This window comes from the organism of the source record quoted next, unplaced genomic scaffold, assembly GCF_019419815.1.
Source record: "Pyrus x bretschneideri cultivar Hongxiangsu unplaced genomic scaffold, Pyrus_bretschneideri_v1 Contig99, whole genome shotgun sequence".
Classification (NCBI taxonomy): Eukaryota; Viridiplantae; Streptophyta; class Magnoliopsida; order Rosales; family Rosaceae; genus Pyrus; species Pyrus x bretschneideri.
The window spans coordinates 493994-510735 of NW_025999841.1; the positions used below are offsets into that span (position 1 = coordinate 493994).

General features: G+C 40.6%; 2 protein-coding genes across 2 annotated transcripts; one reads left to right on the top strand and one right to left on the bottom strand.

Annotated features, from left to right (window-relative positions):
• Positions 1-1602: 1602 nt before the first annotated feature.
• LOC125473813 (probable E3 ubiquitin ligase SUD1) lies at positions 1603-6989 on the top strand. The gene is made up of 9 exons (XM_048577109.1): positions 1603-2111; positions 2869-3558; positions 3837-4604; positions 4694-4905; positions 4999-5361; positions 5647-5807; positions 5884-6047; positions 6139-6285; positions 6403-6989. The coding sequence occupies exons 1-9, from the start codon at positions 1833-1835 to the stop codon at positions 6907-6909; spliced, it is 3291 nt and encodes a 1096-aa protein (XP_048433066.1). The 5' UTR covers positions 1603-1832; the 3' UTR covers positions 6910-6989.
• Positions 6990-7411: 422 nt separating this feature from the next.
• LOC125473814 (polyadenylate-binding protein 8-like) lies at positions 7412-13556 on the bottom strand. Its single transcript, XM_048577110.1, has 9 exons — positions 12979-13556; positions 10353-10471; positions 9581-10237; positions 9380-9457; positions 8998-9087; positions 8658-8786; positions 8359-8532; positions 8067-8282; positions 7412-7957 (listed from the first exon to the last, which is right to left on the bottom strand). Exons 1-9 carry the CDS (start codon positions 13235-13237, stop codon positions 7712-7714), a joined length of 1968 nt encoding a protein of 655 aa, XP_048433067.1. The 5' UTR covers positions 13238-13556; the 3' UTR covers positions 7412-7711.
• Between the last annotated feature and the right edge of the window lie 3186 nt (positions 13557-16742).

Sequence of the window (16742 nt, forward strand, 5' to 3'; positions counted from 1 at the left end):
ACCGGGGGTGCAGGTTATGAGCTCTCTAAGCATCTCGAATCACTACTGAATGTAAACATAAATAACACTTACCTATGCGTCCGCAGCACCCAATATGCATATATATATATATATATATATATATATATATATACCACTAATAATGCAACTAACGATGCATAAATAACGATGATCTAATGCATGGCATATGGCAAATGACAATTCAAATCAATTTCTGGGAAAATATAAGTATATAGGTATATACGGAAAACCAAAAGCCCACTCACTGGTAAGTGGAAGGGTCGTAACCCCCCTGCCTCGAGTGACCACGCTCGTCCTCGGGATATGTCTCACCTATATGCGAAATAACTATAAAAACGTTAATTTTAAAGCACATAACCAAACTTTAGAAATTACTTCTCATACATTGCTTAAATAGGGTGTATGAATACACCAACGTGATCTACTCAACCTCAGGAACATCCCTATATTTTTAAAATAATTTTTCACCGCCGCACGCGCCCCCATGCGCCGGCCAAGGCACGGCCACAAGCGCCGGCCACGCGCAGGCACGTACCTGGCACGCTGACGGCGTCAACTGACGCCTTAGGGAATATTCCGTCAGATTTAACAGATTCTGTCAACGGCGTCAAGAATATTCCGTCAGACTTGACGAAATATTCCGTCGTCTTCTCCGGCGAGCCTCCGGCGCCGGAAAATCGGGAAGAATTCAAACTTCAATATCTTCTTCGTTTTTCATCCAAATTTCACAAAATTGGTACCAAAATGAAGCTTAGAACTAGGGGAACACAATCATACTACTTTCAAGGGTTAAAAACCACGAAATCTCACCTGAAAATTCAACCCAACTCCAGCCAACTTCGAAACTAGTGTTCCCGACGTCCAAATCCTTCAAACGAACCACCCCGAGCCTCCTAGGGACTTCACCAAGCTACCTACAAGCTTGAAATTCCCTAAAACGTGAGAAATCACGTGTGCATGAACAGTGCCTCAAATCGGACATCGTGTAATCGACGTGAAAACGAAGGTGTTCTTACTTGATAATGGTATAGTTGGACTCCTACAAGCCTCACGAGCTCGAATATGGCCTTGGTTCCTTCGATCTGTGGAGGTTTGATAGGGTTATGGGTGTGTCCGTACGTGTTAAAGGAAATGGAAGGGGAATAGGGCTCGAGACAGGTGCAGGAAAACAGGAGGAAAAGGCTGTGGTGTGTGGGAAGGTGTGTGTGGCTCCAAACATGCCGACCAAAACTCAAAACAACCAATAAACGTAAAGAAAACGAACTAGGGGCAAAACTGTCCTTTCACGCGTACGTTTTAACATTCCCGGGACGGGCTGTCACATATATATATATATATATATTTTAGAACAAAACGATACTTTCTATACTAAGGAGTGGAGGAGTGGGGTAAGTTTCATAATGAGTTTGCAATAATGTGGCTTAAATTCGCTTTTGGTGAAAATCTAAAACCTCTCACTTACCAATGAAGATAAGTACCACTAAAACGTAGTACTAAGTGGTTAAAATTAACAACTTAAAAAATTAAAAGTTTATCCCATTTATATAATTACAGATGATGTTGTGTTCGGGGCACAATGAAATGTTTCTCAAAGGCCCGCTGAGCGGCACAGTATCCCTTGGTCACACGGAGCAGGGGCAATACAGAACATAAAATACACCCCGGGCTAAGAACACCCATCGCCACCTATCCCACCACGACCCAAAAACCCACCCATCTTTCGTCATCTTTTGAAACCGCCCCCACCGGGGAACTATCGGCAATACCCAACGTGGACTCCGACCAACCCCTGACCTGACCCAACCCAACCTATGGAGATCACCCCGTCCCCGCCGCCGTCCGCTGACCGGGACGTCCCAACCGACACCGTCAAGACGTCGTCGTCTCAGCAGAACGAAGCGAGCGCCGCGGTGGTGACGGTCAAGTGCGACGATGAGGAAGAGGAGGAGGACGTGTGCCGGATCTGTAGAAACACGGGCGACGCCGATAACCCGCTGCAGTACCCGTGCGCTTGTAGCGGAAGCATCAAGTTTGTGCACCAGGATTGCCTCATGCAGTGGCTTAATCACAGCAATGCTCGCCAATGCGAGGTTCAACTCTCTCTCTCTCTCTCTCTCGCTGTCTCTATGTAATTGGATTTGTTGAATTTTGTGCATTTCGGTCTCGATTGGTGATTGAATTGGTGTTTGCAATCCCTCAAATTTTCAGATAAGAGTTTGGAATTGATTTGATTAGGGTTCTAGGGTTTATTTTACCCGTTTTGTTTGTGATATTGGTAAGAGAGGCTCAAAACGAAGTCGAGCTTTTCATTCAACTCTGAAATCATTTTCCTATTAGTCCGTAAATGTGTTAGGGAGATCTTAACTCTGCCATATGATATGAGAACCACAAAATTATTGTATACTAGTGTGCATGGGAGTGCTCGCGTTTACTGGGTAGAAAACGAAAACAAGAGAGCAAAGATATATTCGAATTTTATTTAGGATTGTGTATGGTCATCTTGGTGGGAAGCAATGGTTTAGAGAAGAAAAACATATCATTGTGTTAATAAAATCTAGAAGTTAAACCCCAGCATCACCACGCCTAAGTTTGAAAGGCAGAAATTGTTACGTGTTAATATCCTAACAGAGGAATGTGAACTTTATTGAGCTTATACCATTTATCTTGGACCTTAAATACTTTTTTATGCACCTAATCAAGATATATGCTTGGTTGGATTTCATTGGGATATCCAGCATTGTTGGTTCTTAATTTTTTTATGTTTTTTACATTGTCATTCAATTTGTGTTTAAGCGTAGTGGTGACTTTATGTTCTCGGGGACACTGATTACTTTACTTGCATTGCAGGTTTGCAAGCATGCGTTTTCCTTCTCTCCTGTATATGCTGAGAATGCCCCTGCAAGGCTTCCTTTTCAAGAGTTTGTAGTTGGGATGGCAATGAAAACTTGCCATGTTCTGCAATTCCTTCTGCGCCTTAGTTTTGTGCTTTCTGTTTGGCTTCTCATTATACCTTTTATCACATTTTGGATATGGCGGTTGGCTTTTGTGAGGAGTTTTGGTGAAGCCCAGAGATTATTCCTTAGTCATTTATCCACTACAGTCATCCTTACTGATTGTCTGCATGGGTTCCTACTTTCTGCTAGCATTGTGTTTATTTTTCTTGGGGCCACTTCTCTGAGGGATTACTTCAGGCATTTACGTGAGCTTGGAGGACAGGATGCTGACAGAGAAGATGAAGGGGAAAGAAATGGTGCCCATGCTGCAAGGAGAGCTCCTGGACAAGCTAACAGGAACTTTGTTGGTGATGTGAATGGGGAAGATGCTGGAGCACAGGGGATCGCCGGAGCAGGTCAAATGATTAGGAGGAATGCAGAAAATGTTGCTGCTCGGTGGGAGATGCAGGCAGCTCGTCTTGAAGCTCAAGTGGAGCAGATGTTTGATGGTCTGGATGATGCTGATGGGGCCGAGGATGTACCGTTTGATGAGCTTGTCGGCATGCAGGGACCTGTATTTCATTTAGTTGAAAATGCATTCACTGTAAGTTTTTGTTTTGGTCTTTTTCTCCTTTAAATTATGTTTTCTGATAGATAATGCTCTTATATTTCTATTTTTAGGTTCTCTCTCTCTCTTTTTATTTTTTTCTTGTTTTGTTTCTGATTTTTCTGGCAACTATAGCTTGTTTATGCATCTGTATTGTGCGTGTTATTTGGTTGAGGTCAACTTTCAGCGGTAGTTTCTCATTAGGACTTTATGTTGTAAAGGATATTTTATGTAATTTGTATTAATACATTGAATGATTTTAATTCTTTCTTCAGGTTCTGGCCAGCAATATGATATTCCTTGGTGTAGTAATCTTTGTGCCTTTCTCAATAGGTCGGATTATACTCTATCATTTGTTTTGGATTTTCTCCACAGCTACTGGTCCAGTATTGTCAACAGTCATGCCACTTACAGAATCAGCCCTTTCCTTAGCAAATGTAACATTGAAGAATGCAGTAACAGCGGTAACGAATGTATCATCTGAAAGCCAACAAAGTGGTATGGTTGGACATGTTGAAGAGATCCTGAAAGCGAACATGAGTGGACTAAATGAGGTTTCAAACAATGTAAGCTTACCACTATCAGCAGACTTCTTGAAAGGGGCAACACTTGGGACATCAAGGCTGTCTGATGTTACAAATCTTGCCGTTGGATACATGTTTGTGTTTTCCCTAGTGTTCTTCTACCTGGGCATTGTTGCTTTGATTCGGTACACTAGGGGTGAATCATTGACTATGGGAAGGTTCTATGGTATTGCTTCTATGGCAGAGACAATTTCATCTCTCTTCAGGCAGTTCCTGGCAGCAATGAGGCATATGATGACTATGATTAAGGTTGCTTTTCTTCTAGTCATTGAACTGGGGGTATTTCCCTTGATGTGTGGATGGTGGCTAGATGTTTGTACTATAAGGATGTTCGGGAAGTCCATGTCTCACAGGGTTCAATTCTTCTCAGCTTCTCCCTTAGCCAGTTCATTGGTCCATTGGGTGGTTGGAATTATATACATGCTACAAATAAGCATATTTGTCAGTCTTCTTCGAGGGGTACTGTTCTTTGCCATCTTATGTTTTGGCTAATTTGCTTTTCAAACACCAAATTTCCATGTATCTTTTGTCCTATGTTCTGCCTGCAGGTTCTGCGTAATGGAGTTCTTTATTTCCTTAGAGATCCAGCTGATCCTAACTACAATCCATTCCGTGATCTTATTGATGATCCGGTGCACAAACATGCTCGCAGGGTCCTCTTATCTGTTGTGGTGTATGGGAGTTTAATTGTGATGCTGGTGTTTTTACCGGTTAAACTAGCTATGCGGATGGCACCTTCCATTTTCCCTCTTGACATCTCGTAAATTGACCCTCTGTGTTTCATTTTCACTTATTATGTTCCTGGTATCTTTTAATGTTCGCTAAGATGCATATCATTTTTCCCTATTGGCAGGGTATCCGACCCGTTTACTGAAATTCCTGCGGACATGCTTCTTTTTCAAATATGCATTCCATTCGCCACTGAGCATTTCAAATTACGGACAACAATTAAATCCCTCCTCTGTTATTGGTTTACGGCAGTTGGCTGGGCTCTTGGTTTAACTGATTTCTTACTGCCCAGATCTGAGGACAATGGTGCACAGGAAAATGGAAATGCAGAGCCAGGAAGACAGGATAGAGTACATGTTCAACTGGGGGTACAGGATCAGGCTTTGGTGGCACTTCCAGGTGCTGATGATCCAAATGGAGTTATTCTTGCATCAGGAGACTCAAATGTTGCAGAAGAGTATGATACAGATGAACAATCTGATTCTGAGTAAGTTTAGAGAATCCGTACAAATTGATACACGAGTGGATCGTATCTTTTGCTATCACAGGGTTTTTTTTTTTTTTTTTTTTTTTTCAAATTTTCTTGGGCTGCATTCCTACTTTCAGATAGAAAATTCATAATGCAGATGTTTTTACTTCACAATTTGAAGTCACGACATTCCTCTTTTTCTATTCCCCGTTGCATTTTTGAACAGTATGTTGTGTTAGTTTATCATCTTAACTGGTTTTACTTTTTTTGGTTACTAGTATCTCTTTCTTTCTTTTTTTTCAGAAGGTACAGCTTTGTGCTTCGCATTGTACTTTTGTTGGCGGTGGCTTGGATGACGTTACTTGTCTTCAACTCTGCCTTGATAGTCGTACCAACCTCACTTGGAAGGGCAATTTTCAATGTCATTCCTTTTCTCCCTATAACACATGGAATCAAGTGTAATGGTAATTTCCCTTCTAATTGTTATGTTTCTTACTTCTAAAATCAGAATGCTGAACCTTTTCCCATTTCTTGTCTTAGATTTGTATGCTTTCATCATTGGAAGCTACATAATATGGACTGCTGTAGCTGGAATTAGATATTCCATCGAGCATATTAGAACCAAAAGGGTTGCAGTTCTGTTGGGCCAGATCTGGAAGTGGTGTGCCATTGTTGTCAAGAGTTCTGCGCTTTTGTCAATATGGGTACAAATCATTTGGTTTTTATAAGTGGTGTTCTATATGAGGTTTGTATATGTTTTATGCTCTAATACCACTGTCTCGTGTTATGTTCCAGATTTTTGTCATTCCAGTATTGATTGGGCTGCTCTTTGAGCTTCTGGTGATCGTTCCAATGCGTGTGCCTGTTGATGAGAGCCCGGTATTCCTGCTTTACCAGGACTGGGCTTTAGGCCTTATTTTTCTCAAGATATGGACCAGACTGGTGAGTGGTCTTATAAATAATCATTAGCATATGTGTTTGGACTTCATTATGTTGGGGATTTTCTGTTCACAAAAGACCGAGGTTTTTATTGTTGCTGCTTGTTACGTACTTCTGCAGGTTATGTTGGATCACATGATGCCACTGATGGATGAAACCTGGCGAGCAAAGTTTGCAAGGGTGAGGGAAGACGGGTTCTCCAGGCTGCAAGGTCTTTGGGTGCTTCGTGAAATTGTATTCCCAATCATTATAAAGTTGTTGACTGCCCTGTGCGTGCCTTATGTACTTGCCAGAGGGCTATTTCCTGTTCTCGGTTACCCATTAGTGGTGAACTCAGCAGTTTATCGGTTTGCCTGGCTGGGATGCCTTTGCTTTAGCCTGTTGTGCTTTTGCGCCAGGGGATTCCATGTCTGGTTCACAAACCTTCACAACTCAATACGTGACGACCGGTACCTAATTGGTCGAAGGCTTCATAACTTTGGGGAAGCCGTCGAAGAGAAGCAAAACGAAGCAGGGACATCCTCGGAAGTGCAGGACTCTAACTACGAGACCAACAGGTTAATCCGATACGATCGAGAAGTTGACATAGGACTCCGACTAAGGCGTGTTAACCAAGTCGATGACTAATTTTTTAGTAGTGGTTTTTGTACTTCACCTCCGTGGGATGTGGATGGTAAGAAAGGGTATCCAAGTATGCTGTTATTAGAGTTGTCTTTGAGTTTGTGCATATAATAGCTCGTCTAAAATGGTAATTAGCGTACATGAATGCAAAATTGTCGATAAATATGCATTGCCGCTTGTTCCTTGCTCGGAAACTATAACACAATGTACCGAAAACTGATCCGAGAAAACGAAGATGGCTGAATTCATGATTCACGTGAATGTCATACAAGTGTATTATGCTAACCATACAGAGACCTGTGTTAGTTTGTTTTCACGTGTCATTGTGTCACTGGCATGAAAGTGCATCCGCGGTAGACAAGAAGCTCTCCCTTACATATGGTTAGTCTATATTTACAGCAAAAATCAAGAAACCTCGGCTCGCAATTTAGATTTTATTTAAAATAAAAATTATCGCGCCGATTCATCAACGCCAAACACAAGTGCGTGTTTTCTGAACAATTTTACGTTTCAAACCCACAGCAAATTCTTCAATGTAAATGTACTCTTCAGAGTTGAAAATGTTACAGCCGAGGAAAGTTTTGCAAATGAAAAAAAATAAACACTTAGACCGTCTTAGTGCTGCGGAAAGCAACATGTGCATAGAAATATTTATGCATAAACATCACAAATTCACAATCTGAATAAACTCCGAAAGCTCACGGAAAATTGACCAAAACCAGTTTCCACCTACGCAAGAAACTTCTCAAACCAATCCAGACCACACCCTACAAGTGTCTCAATCCATCAAATCCAAAGATGAAAACTCTCATGAAACAAGGTTCCCATTGAGTGACAATGAGCCAAGTTGATCGGCTGCATTGCCAACTTGCTGTTGCTGAGCAACGTTCCTCAGAACATCCATAGCCTCAGCTACCTTTGCCTTCAAAGCTTCAGGCGACTCGAGCAAATGAAGAACCTCAGTCTGATCCATCTCCAGAAGCATGCCTGTAACCTTCGCTGCATTGTCAGGTTCCAGCTGTTCCACGAGCGGGTAAAGATTCTCACCCAACATCTGCAAATTTTCACCCAAAGAGAACGTATGAAAAACATTAAGAACAAAATTTACAGAAATTAATTTCCATCTTAGAACAATGAATGGACAAAGAAACAAAAAAGCATACCGTTCTTTGCTGCTCTGGTGTAGCATTTGCAAGAGCAGTAGCCAAAGCCCCTATTGGAATTGTTGGCTGGGACAGTGCTGCATCACGGATAGGCATGCCGCCACCGCCGCCCATGTCATATGGTACAGAAAACATGCCTCCAGCAACACCAGGCATAGGACCATCAGGTATTCCGCGACCAGATGGGTAGCGGTAGACACGTCCCCTTGGTAGCATCTGTCAGTAAAAGGCCATCAGAATGTATGTCAACAAATAAATACTAAAGACTACTTCAGGACAACATGCATCCAACCTGCTGTTGCATTATCGGAACCGGTTGTTGGTTTTGCTGGACAGAGCCCACACGTCTGCCACCAGGACGCTGCCCTTGCTGCCCCTGCTGAACCATTGGCACAAAGAAATTTGGCATTGGTGCCCCACCAGGCCTCATACCAGGAACAAGCTGCTGCTGATACCCGAATCCAGGCTACAAAGGAAAAATAAAATATAAAGTCAGGTAATAGGGCAACATTACTGAACTCTTGATATAACAATTAAGTAAAAATAAAATATAACAATTTTAAATACCAAAAGAATGAAATTCCTGGTTACCTGAGAGGGAATGATAGCAGGTGGGCCTTGACCGTAGAATATTTGTTGTCCAAGACCTGGACCACCAGGAGGGTACATTGGCATACGAGAAGGTGCCATTGCAACAGGCCGCATTTGAGAAAACTGAGCCTGGGCAAGCAGTTAATGTCCATAACATAACAACAATACAAAAAGAGTGGCACCAAGTTCAACAGGATACGTATCTTTGAGATCCTTTTAGTCTACAACTCACTTTAAAGATCTTGCAGGAAAATAACTTGATGTACACAGAAAAACTATTTATCAATTGACGTTAGGTACACTCAAAGTTAGTTTGTTGTAGGACAAATAAAAGACATACCTGTAGCCTTGCTCTTCTATCTTCTTTTCTTTGTGCAAGTGCAACATAGAGAGGTTTACTTACAATCATCTTTCCATTCATCTCCAATAGCTATACACAATAACAAAAAATAAATTATTTTCACTAGACACTATTATTTGAGGAATAAAACACACATGCACACGCTCACAGACATACATTACCCACAAGAGCCCCCATATTCTACAATATTCATAAATCCTAACCCTAATTTTTTTGGGTTATAGATGAGGCAGCCATGAATCTCACTACCCATGGTTGATCATGGTAGCAAGATTAAATTTTGTCCTACAAAACTGAAATGAGGGAAGTCGGAATGAGACCATAGAAGCACTATATTAATCCATATAGGAAATCAACTCACAGCTCTATTTGCCTCTTCAGGAGTTGAGAATGCAACAAAACCTGATCCCCTACTTATTCCACTAGGATCTCGCATGACCTGAACACATGCCAACAAAAAAAGAGAAAACTACGTTAGGCCATACCAATACAAAATGACTGAAGATTATGACACAAATACATTGCACTTTGCAATTTAAAACAGGGGCTACACAATACACACCTTGCATGAGGTAATAGTCCCAAATGGAGAGAAAAGCTCGTGAAGTTTATCATCAGCAATGGTATCATCCAAATTTTTAACATACAAGTTCGCGCCTTGATACTTGTCTGCTGCCTCTTTCATACTCTGTTCAAATCGTTGTTTCAACTCATTTTCCCTTTCAGATTTCTTCTGGGCCTTCCCAACATACCACTCCTTATCATCAAATTTCTTTCCATTCAGAGCCTCAACAGCTCTAGCAGCATCATCAGCCTTTTCAAAATTGACAAACCCAAAGCACTTTGATTTTCCATCTCCATCCCTCATCACCACTTCACTAGTGGTTATCCCAAATTCAGAAAAAACTTTTTTCAAATCTTCCTCGGTAGTTGACTCTGACAGATTCTTTACATAAACATTGTTGAATCTTGACTTGTCAGCAGTACTGTCTCTTTCCTGTTTCCGGAGGAAAGGACCAACATAAACTTGCTTATCATTTAAAAGCATACCATTCAACTTCTCTATAGCCTTTTGGGCAGCTTCTTCTTTGTCAAATTGTACAAAGCCATAGCCTTTTGACTGGCCAGCAGGATCAGTAGCCACCTTGCAAGAAAGGATGTCTCCAAATGCAGAAAATGTATCATGCAAGGCTTTGTGATCAATAGCTTTGTCCAAATTCTGGAAAAATTAATACAAGTAGAGGTGTCAGGAAGGATATAAAACAAGTAAAAACTGAGGACAACCATGACATGAAAGTAGAACGGTGCTGCATAAAAATTAAAAATGGAAATACCTTAATAAATATGTTTCCAGCCCCACTTTTGCGAATAGTAGGATCACGATGAGAGTACATAATCCTAATGGGCCTTCCATTCACAGGAGTAAAGTTCAACATATCCAAAGCCCTAGCAGCTGCCATCAATTCCAACTAAAGATGTAAGTAAGATTCAAAAGAAAAAAGAGTACTGACTAATCCAACACAGTGCAAAACAAAGGAAGGCGAAAAATACTAGGCATCTCTGAGCTCTATTTCAAGAACAAAACACAAGATTGCATGTATGTATCCAAATACTTATGAGGCACATGTTACTGTAAAAGAGTTCTGTCAAACCCTTCAACGCAATCATTGCCATGATAAAAATCATAAGACAAAACAAAAATAACTCAAGATCCAAAGAAAAATGACACATTGCTGAACCAATTAGAGCAAGGCATCCCAACTGACCCATATTTTCAAGCTGTAATTCAACTTTTTCTTCTTGAATAAGATACAATACAAACATCTTTCCAGCAAGTACTTCTTAAATTTAATGGTTCATTGGCACAATTGTTTACAGGAAAGCAAAATATCCTCCTTTTTTCGGTTTCTAATCTCAACGACGGCCTTCAGATGACAAGAAAGTTTCAACTTAACATTTTAAGAGAGGCCTTAAAGTATCCATCTAAACTGATCTTTGTGTGGAACAGAACAAAAAAACCATGAAATAAAGACAAAGAATTGAAAACTTTATTATTTCATAAACGATAGGTAAGGGGACATATTATCATCTAATAACAAAAGGTAACAAAACAGCTTCCAAATTTGTTTCCACGTAACACCAATCAGATTATTCAAAGAGTAGTATGAGATGGAAAATATAGACACACTTTTAACATATAAGCCTTTTTTCAGTTGAGAATAAGCCTAAATATGAACAACCTTAATCCTGCCCTTTGCTAGAATGAATCCTAATACAACAGTAGCTTAATTCAATTTGGTGCACGTTTCTTTCTTGTTCAAACCAAAATTGGAGCCTTTACCGAAGAGACCAACTGAAAGTCGTAAAACATGACCAGAAAACTCGTACAAGAGTCCAACACCACAGCCACAATCTCAACATTACAAACCTCACCAATAGACAGCAATTCATAATCATATAATGCATCGGCAGGAAGTAAATCAAGAAAAAGTCGCACATTGCCCAAATTTGAAACATCCGTTCATAGCCCATAACAATTAACCAAAAAATTGCACATGCTTGTATTCACTCTCCCCACCTAACAACAATTCCTTTTTGCAAACACTAAGGCCTTGTTTGGCACACCGATTAGTACCACCGGATAGTACTAATAATACGAAGCGGGTGTTTGGTGAGCTTCGTATGAAATAAGCACCATACTATTTAATCTGGGCCCACTTATCTTATACCCTTCACACCCGGCTATTTATCCCGTCTAAAACCACAGGACAATTTAGTCGGGCTCGCTAACTCCGTCCTCTCCGAACGCACTGTCGATCCTCCTAGGTTCTGCCCATCCTTCATTCATCTTCTTCTTCAACTGAATCCTAGTTCATCTTCTCATTCATCTTCCTCTTCTTCCCAAGTTCCACCCCTCCCTCTATTTCATGGAATTTTTCTGCAATTTCTGATTTCTGGGTTTTTTCATCCGCCGTTATCTAACACAACAGAGCTTTTCAAAGCTTGTGAGTAATTTACTGGGTGGAAATCACATTCAAGTTTTAAATTTTGGATGCATTTAGTAGTTAGTTTTCTTGTTTTGCAGAAGGATTTTATTTTTATAGGATTTTTCAAGAACCAGAGCAAGCGAGTGAGAGAGCTCCAACGGCAAAACAGCTCTCTTCTCTCTCCCAGTGAAAAACACACAAAACTCACTTCTTTCTTCGTGAATCCGAGATTGTTCACCAGTTTCACCTCAAAAGCCGTCTTTGAATCCGATGGCCACCATGAGCCCAACCTCTATCCTCGAAACGAAGCCGTTTTTGGGCCTACGAACCCCTTTTTGTCCGAATCAAACACCCCTAGAACCCCAAAAATCTAGGGAGAGTGATGGAGGAGGAGGGAGTGAGGGGAGGAGACGATCGGAAATCTGGGGAGAAGATCGGCAATCTGGGGAGGGGAGAGAGAAAAGTTCATCAAACAAAAAATGATTTGTCAAATTTTTTTTTCCCTTTTCTTATCCAGTACCAAACACAATATAAATAATACGATCATTAATCCGATACTACATCAAACGCCTGACTAATTTAGTCAATATTATCCGATAGCTATTTATCATATCCGACAGAAATAGTCAGTACAATCCAAGCTGCCAAACGAGGCCTCTCATAACAAGCAACACCTGCGCTTAACGAATGACCGATCACTTAGTTCATGTTTTTTCTACGGTTTCTTTCTACAATTATTTGCGCAAACACAGTTAAACAGAATTGGATCCACCGACCGCACCTAAAAATTGTAACTTTCGCACAACAAAATACAGTATTATGGAGAGCTCAATTGGCATCCACAGTGCCTACATCGCATGCACAAATATTTCTTAATTAAGCATCCTAAATCAGCTAAAAATAAGATAACCCATGATCTAAATTACATAATTGAGCTTAAAAATCCATAAGAAAGTGAATTAAAACCACTAACCATCTTGCGGGTTGGCAAAATTGACATAGCCATAGCCAAGCGACCTCCGAGTGGACAAATCCCTGCAAACCCTAACCGAAACTACCTGACCCAGCTGGTTGAACAGGTCGTAGAGCTGCGAATCGGTGACGTTCGGGTCAAGATCGCCAACGTAAAGCGACGTCGTCACGAACTGGTTAGCTCCTCCGGCACCGTTCGCCACAGCTGCCGCTGCTGCCGCGTTCGCATTCTGAGCCGGAACCTGCTGAACTTGCGCCATCTTCAACAGACAAAAAAAACCCTAAATTTTTTTGTTCTTTTTTCAAATATTTGAATTTTTTTTACTTTTGTTTTTTCGATAATCCTCCCTCTCCTCTTTCTATTCAACGCTCGCCAACTGCTCGATAAAATTCCGCTGAGAAAAATAAAATAAAATAAAAGACTCAACTCTTTTTAGGTTTTTGGGTAGGGAGGAGAGGAAAGGGAGTGGAGGGATAGATAGTCGGAGATCCGACGGAGGGGGCTGAGCAGCCGGTGGGTGGCGACGCGTGAGATAGGAGTGTGGGGGAGGAGAGAGAGACGTGGAGCGAGAAAGAGGAGTCGGACACGCGGCTGTGAGAGTTGATATAGCGGGAGGGCTTGCGTGAGCCCTTGGCTGATCCGGAGGATCCGATCTGGAACGTTGGTTTGGAGGGTGGGCCCGCGATGACCAGTCGTTTGTGCGAGATCAACGGCTGGGACGCGTGGAAGGGGAGTTGTGAGGTACAACTACTGGTAATGACAGATTTTTAGATAAGGTAGGTTTTTTCGGAAAATGATCATCTCCGAATTCCTTCCTCTTAATCCATTAAATCAGTAGATCTGTGCCATTAAAATTTGATCCAACGACTAAAAATAGGGGCCCACTTTAAAAGTTATAATAACTTCAACAGTTGGATCAAATTTCAATGACACGAATCTACTAATTTGGTGAATTAGAAGGAAAGGGATCTGGATAAGATCCTTTCCGGTTTTGTCTTTGTGGGGTTGGTGTGGGGGCCGTCAAGCTGTCTTGGATTGTTGCCACATGGCATGTGAGCGCATCAAATACATGTTTACTGTGGAGTCAAAATGCAACACGTTGGTAAACATGAAGTTTTAACTTTCATTGCCACTTAGTACTCGATCTAGTGGCATTTTACTTCACTTATAATTGAAAGGTCTTAGATTCGATTATTACCAAAGACGGATTTAAATCACATTATTATGGCTAACCCAATATGGGTCTTAGCTGACACACCCCGACCGAGATCAGGGCGTGCTGGCCGTCACACGGAGGTGACGTAACCATGTGCACATGCGGAAGCTAATAAAATAGTAATATAAAAAGTACGAATAATTAAAAACTAGCATACAAAGTACTAAAAACAAGTGCTAGCGTGAGTTAGATGCTAAGTTCAGAGCATTAAGTCTACAGCAGTCCAAAGAAAAATGATTCGACAATAGTACACCCGAAGGTGACCCTACGCTGATGAGCGTCTGTCAGAAATGCCGGGAAAGCCCTCTGGGAAACCACCGAATTTGCTAAGCAACTAGAACCTGGAGGGGCGCAAAACAAAAGCGTGAGTGGGCAAAAACAAAGCTTTTCGAAAACCATTGAGAAAAATACATTCTAACCCCTCGCCGTAAAACCTGTATACTTCCCAGAAAATAACATATATACGTATGTATATAGATATGCCAAACATGCTCAAGAGTATACCATGTCGAAACCTCAGAATGAAATGCAAGTGCTCAGGTATAAATCATATCAATAACATATAATCTGGCAGCCGGAGTCACCTAACGTGACCTGTACGGCTACATGTAGAGCTCAAATCTCAAACTCAATAACTGAACCTGCCCACGAGTCGGAACCACCTAAAGTGGTCTGTACGACAGGCTTGGGTTTAATACATATATACGCTCTAGTGCTACGATCACGTGAAGGCTGTGCGAATAATCGCGGGTCACCTATGATGCGGGATTTATACGCACACAAATTAAACCCTCTTTTTGTCAATTTGTAGTATAAGTGCAAGTAGGGATCGTTCTGGACCGGGGATTAGGAGGGATTGTTAATCACTTGGATTTGACTAAAAAAAAAAACACAAAATAAAATACTATACTAGACTCAAATATTGCAAAACTAAACTTTAAAACACTAAAACAAACCAAAAGATTCAAACAAGTTCAAAAGACTCAAAACTCTTAAAAACACAAACTAAATTGATTTTTAACTAATTTGACATTAAAGTAAAGGGGGATTTAGATTTTAACGAAATTAAACTAAATGAACAAATTGCAAATTAAAGCAGAATGTAAATATGAAAATGATAAAATGGAATGAATGGATGATAGAATAGCTAAGGGGTTCATCTCCACACAGGTTACACTTGCATAATAAAATGATTTCCAATTGCATTTCAATAAATCATTAATTCTCAACACTCCAAGTTAATTAGGTCCGCTTAAATTAACCGTCAAGTTTTCCTTAAGTTAATGAATTGGATGATTGCATACGACAACCCAAAGCATTCCTCACAAGTTCCCTACATGAATTGCATAATAGAGATACAAGCAAGAATCATTAAGTTCTTTGAAAACTATAAGTGTTGACGAGGCATTTGTTACTATGATTGCATGAAACTTATGCCAAGAATTCGTTTAACGCGATTGTTTATAAGCAACCTCCACTACTTGTGAATATAAGTTCATAACGATTAGGTGAAATTCACTTATATTCTAGCGTCAAATTCATGCATGAAAATTAAGTGTGCACTCTCAATAAACATACATAAATAGGTTATCAATAAAACAGTTAAACAAATTGAATTCACAACTTATGAAACGTAATTAGAAGTAATCAAATCAAAATGCAAGCATAAACATATATTTCGAATCACCCCCTAGCTAAAGGGGGGGGGGTTTAGTTCCTCATACAAAACAAAGAGAATTGAAATTAAACATTGAAATCAAAGAAACGCCTAAACATTCCAACAACTCAAACTTGAATTGTATGAACGTTTAGGCTCTCTTCTCTTCCTCTTTATTGTAGCATAAGGTCTAGGGATAATTGGTTTGGGGGATGGAAGTGTGGAATGGAAGAGGAGTGGTGGAGAAGTGGAAGGGGAATGGAAAAATGGTGTTTGGATTATAAGGGGAGAGATGGGAAGCTCAAGGCTAGGGAAGGGAGAATGTGTTTGTAATGTGTTGTGTATGAAATGAGATGTTTATGAATGAATGAATGCAAGGGTATTTATAGGAGTAGTGGAGGGAACATATGGCTATGTCATTTGTAGGTGAAGTAGGTGGATGTTGTAGGTGAAGTAGGTGGATGTTGTAGGTGAAGTGGATGTTGTAGGTGAAGTAGGTGGATGTTGTAGGTGAAGTGGATGTTGTAGGTGAAGTAAGTGGATGTTGTAGGTGAAGTAGGTGGATGTTGTAGGTGAAGTAGGTGGATGATATTTTAAGTGATAAGTGATAAGTGATATGATATGTGGTTATGATATGATAAGTGGTTAAGTGGTGATGATAAGTGATAAGTGATTAAGTGATATGATATGTGGTGATGATAAGTGATAAGTGCATGTGGGTTAACTAATGAAGGAAATGCATGTGCAATGACAATGTGTTAGAATGGATGTGTGTTATGCATGGCATGATTGGGATTAGGAAAGGTTTAAATGTCCTAAAACTAAAGAGAACAAGGTTCCAACACTTTGGCTCCAATTAGGTCTTCAATTTCGTCCAACACTTTGGCTTCA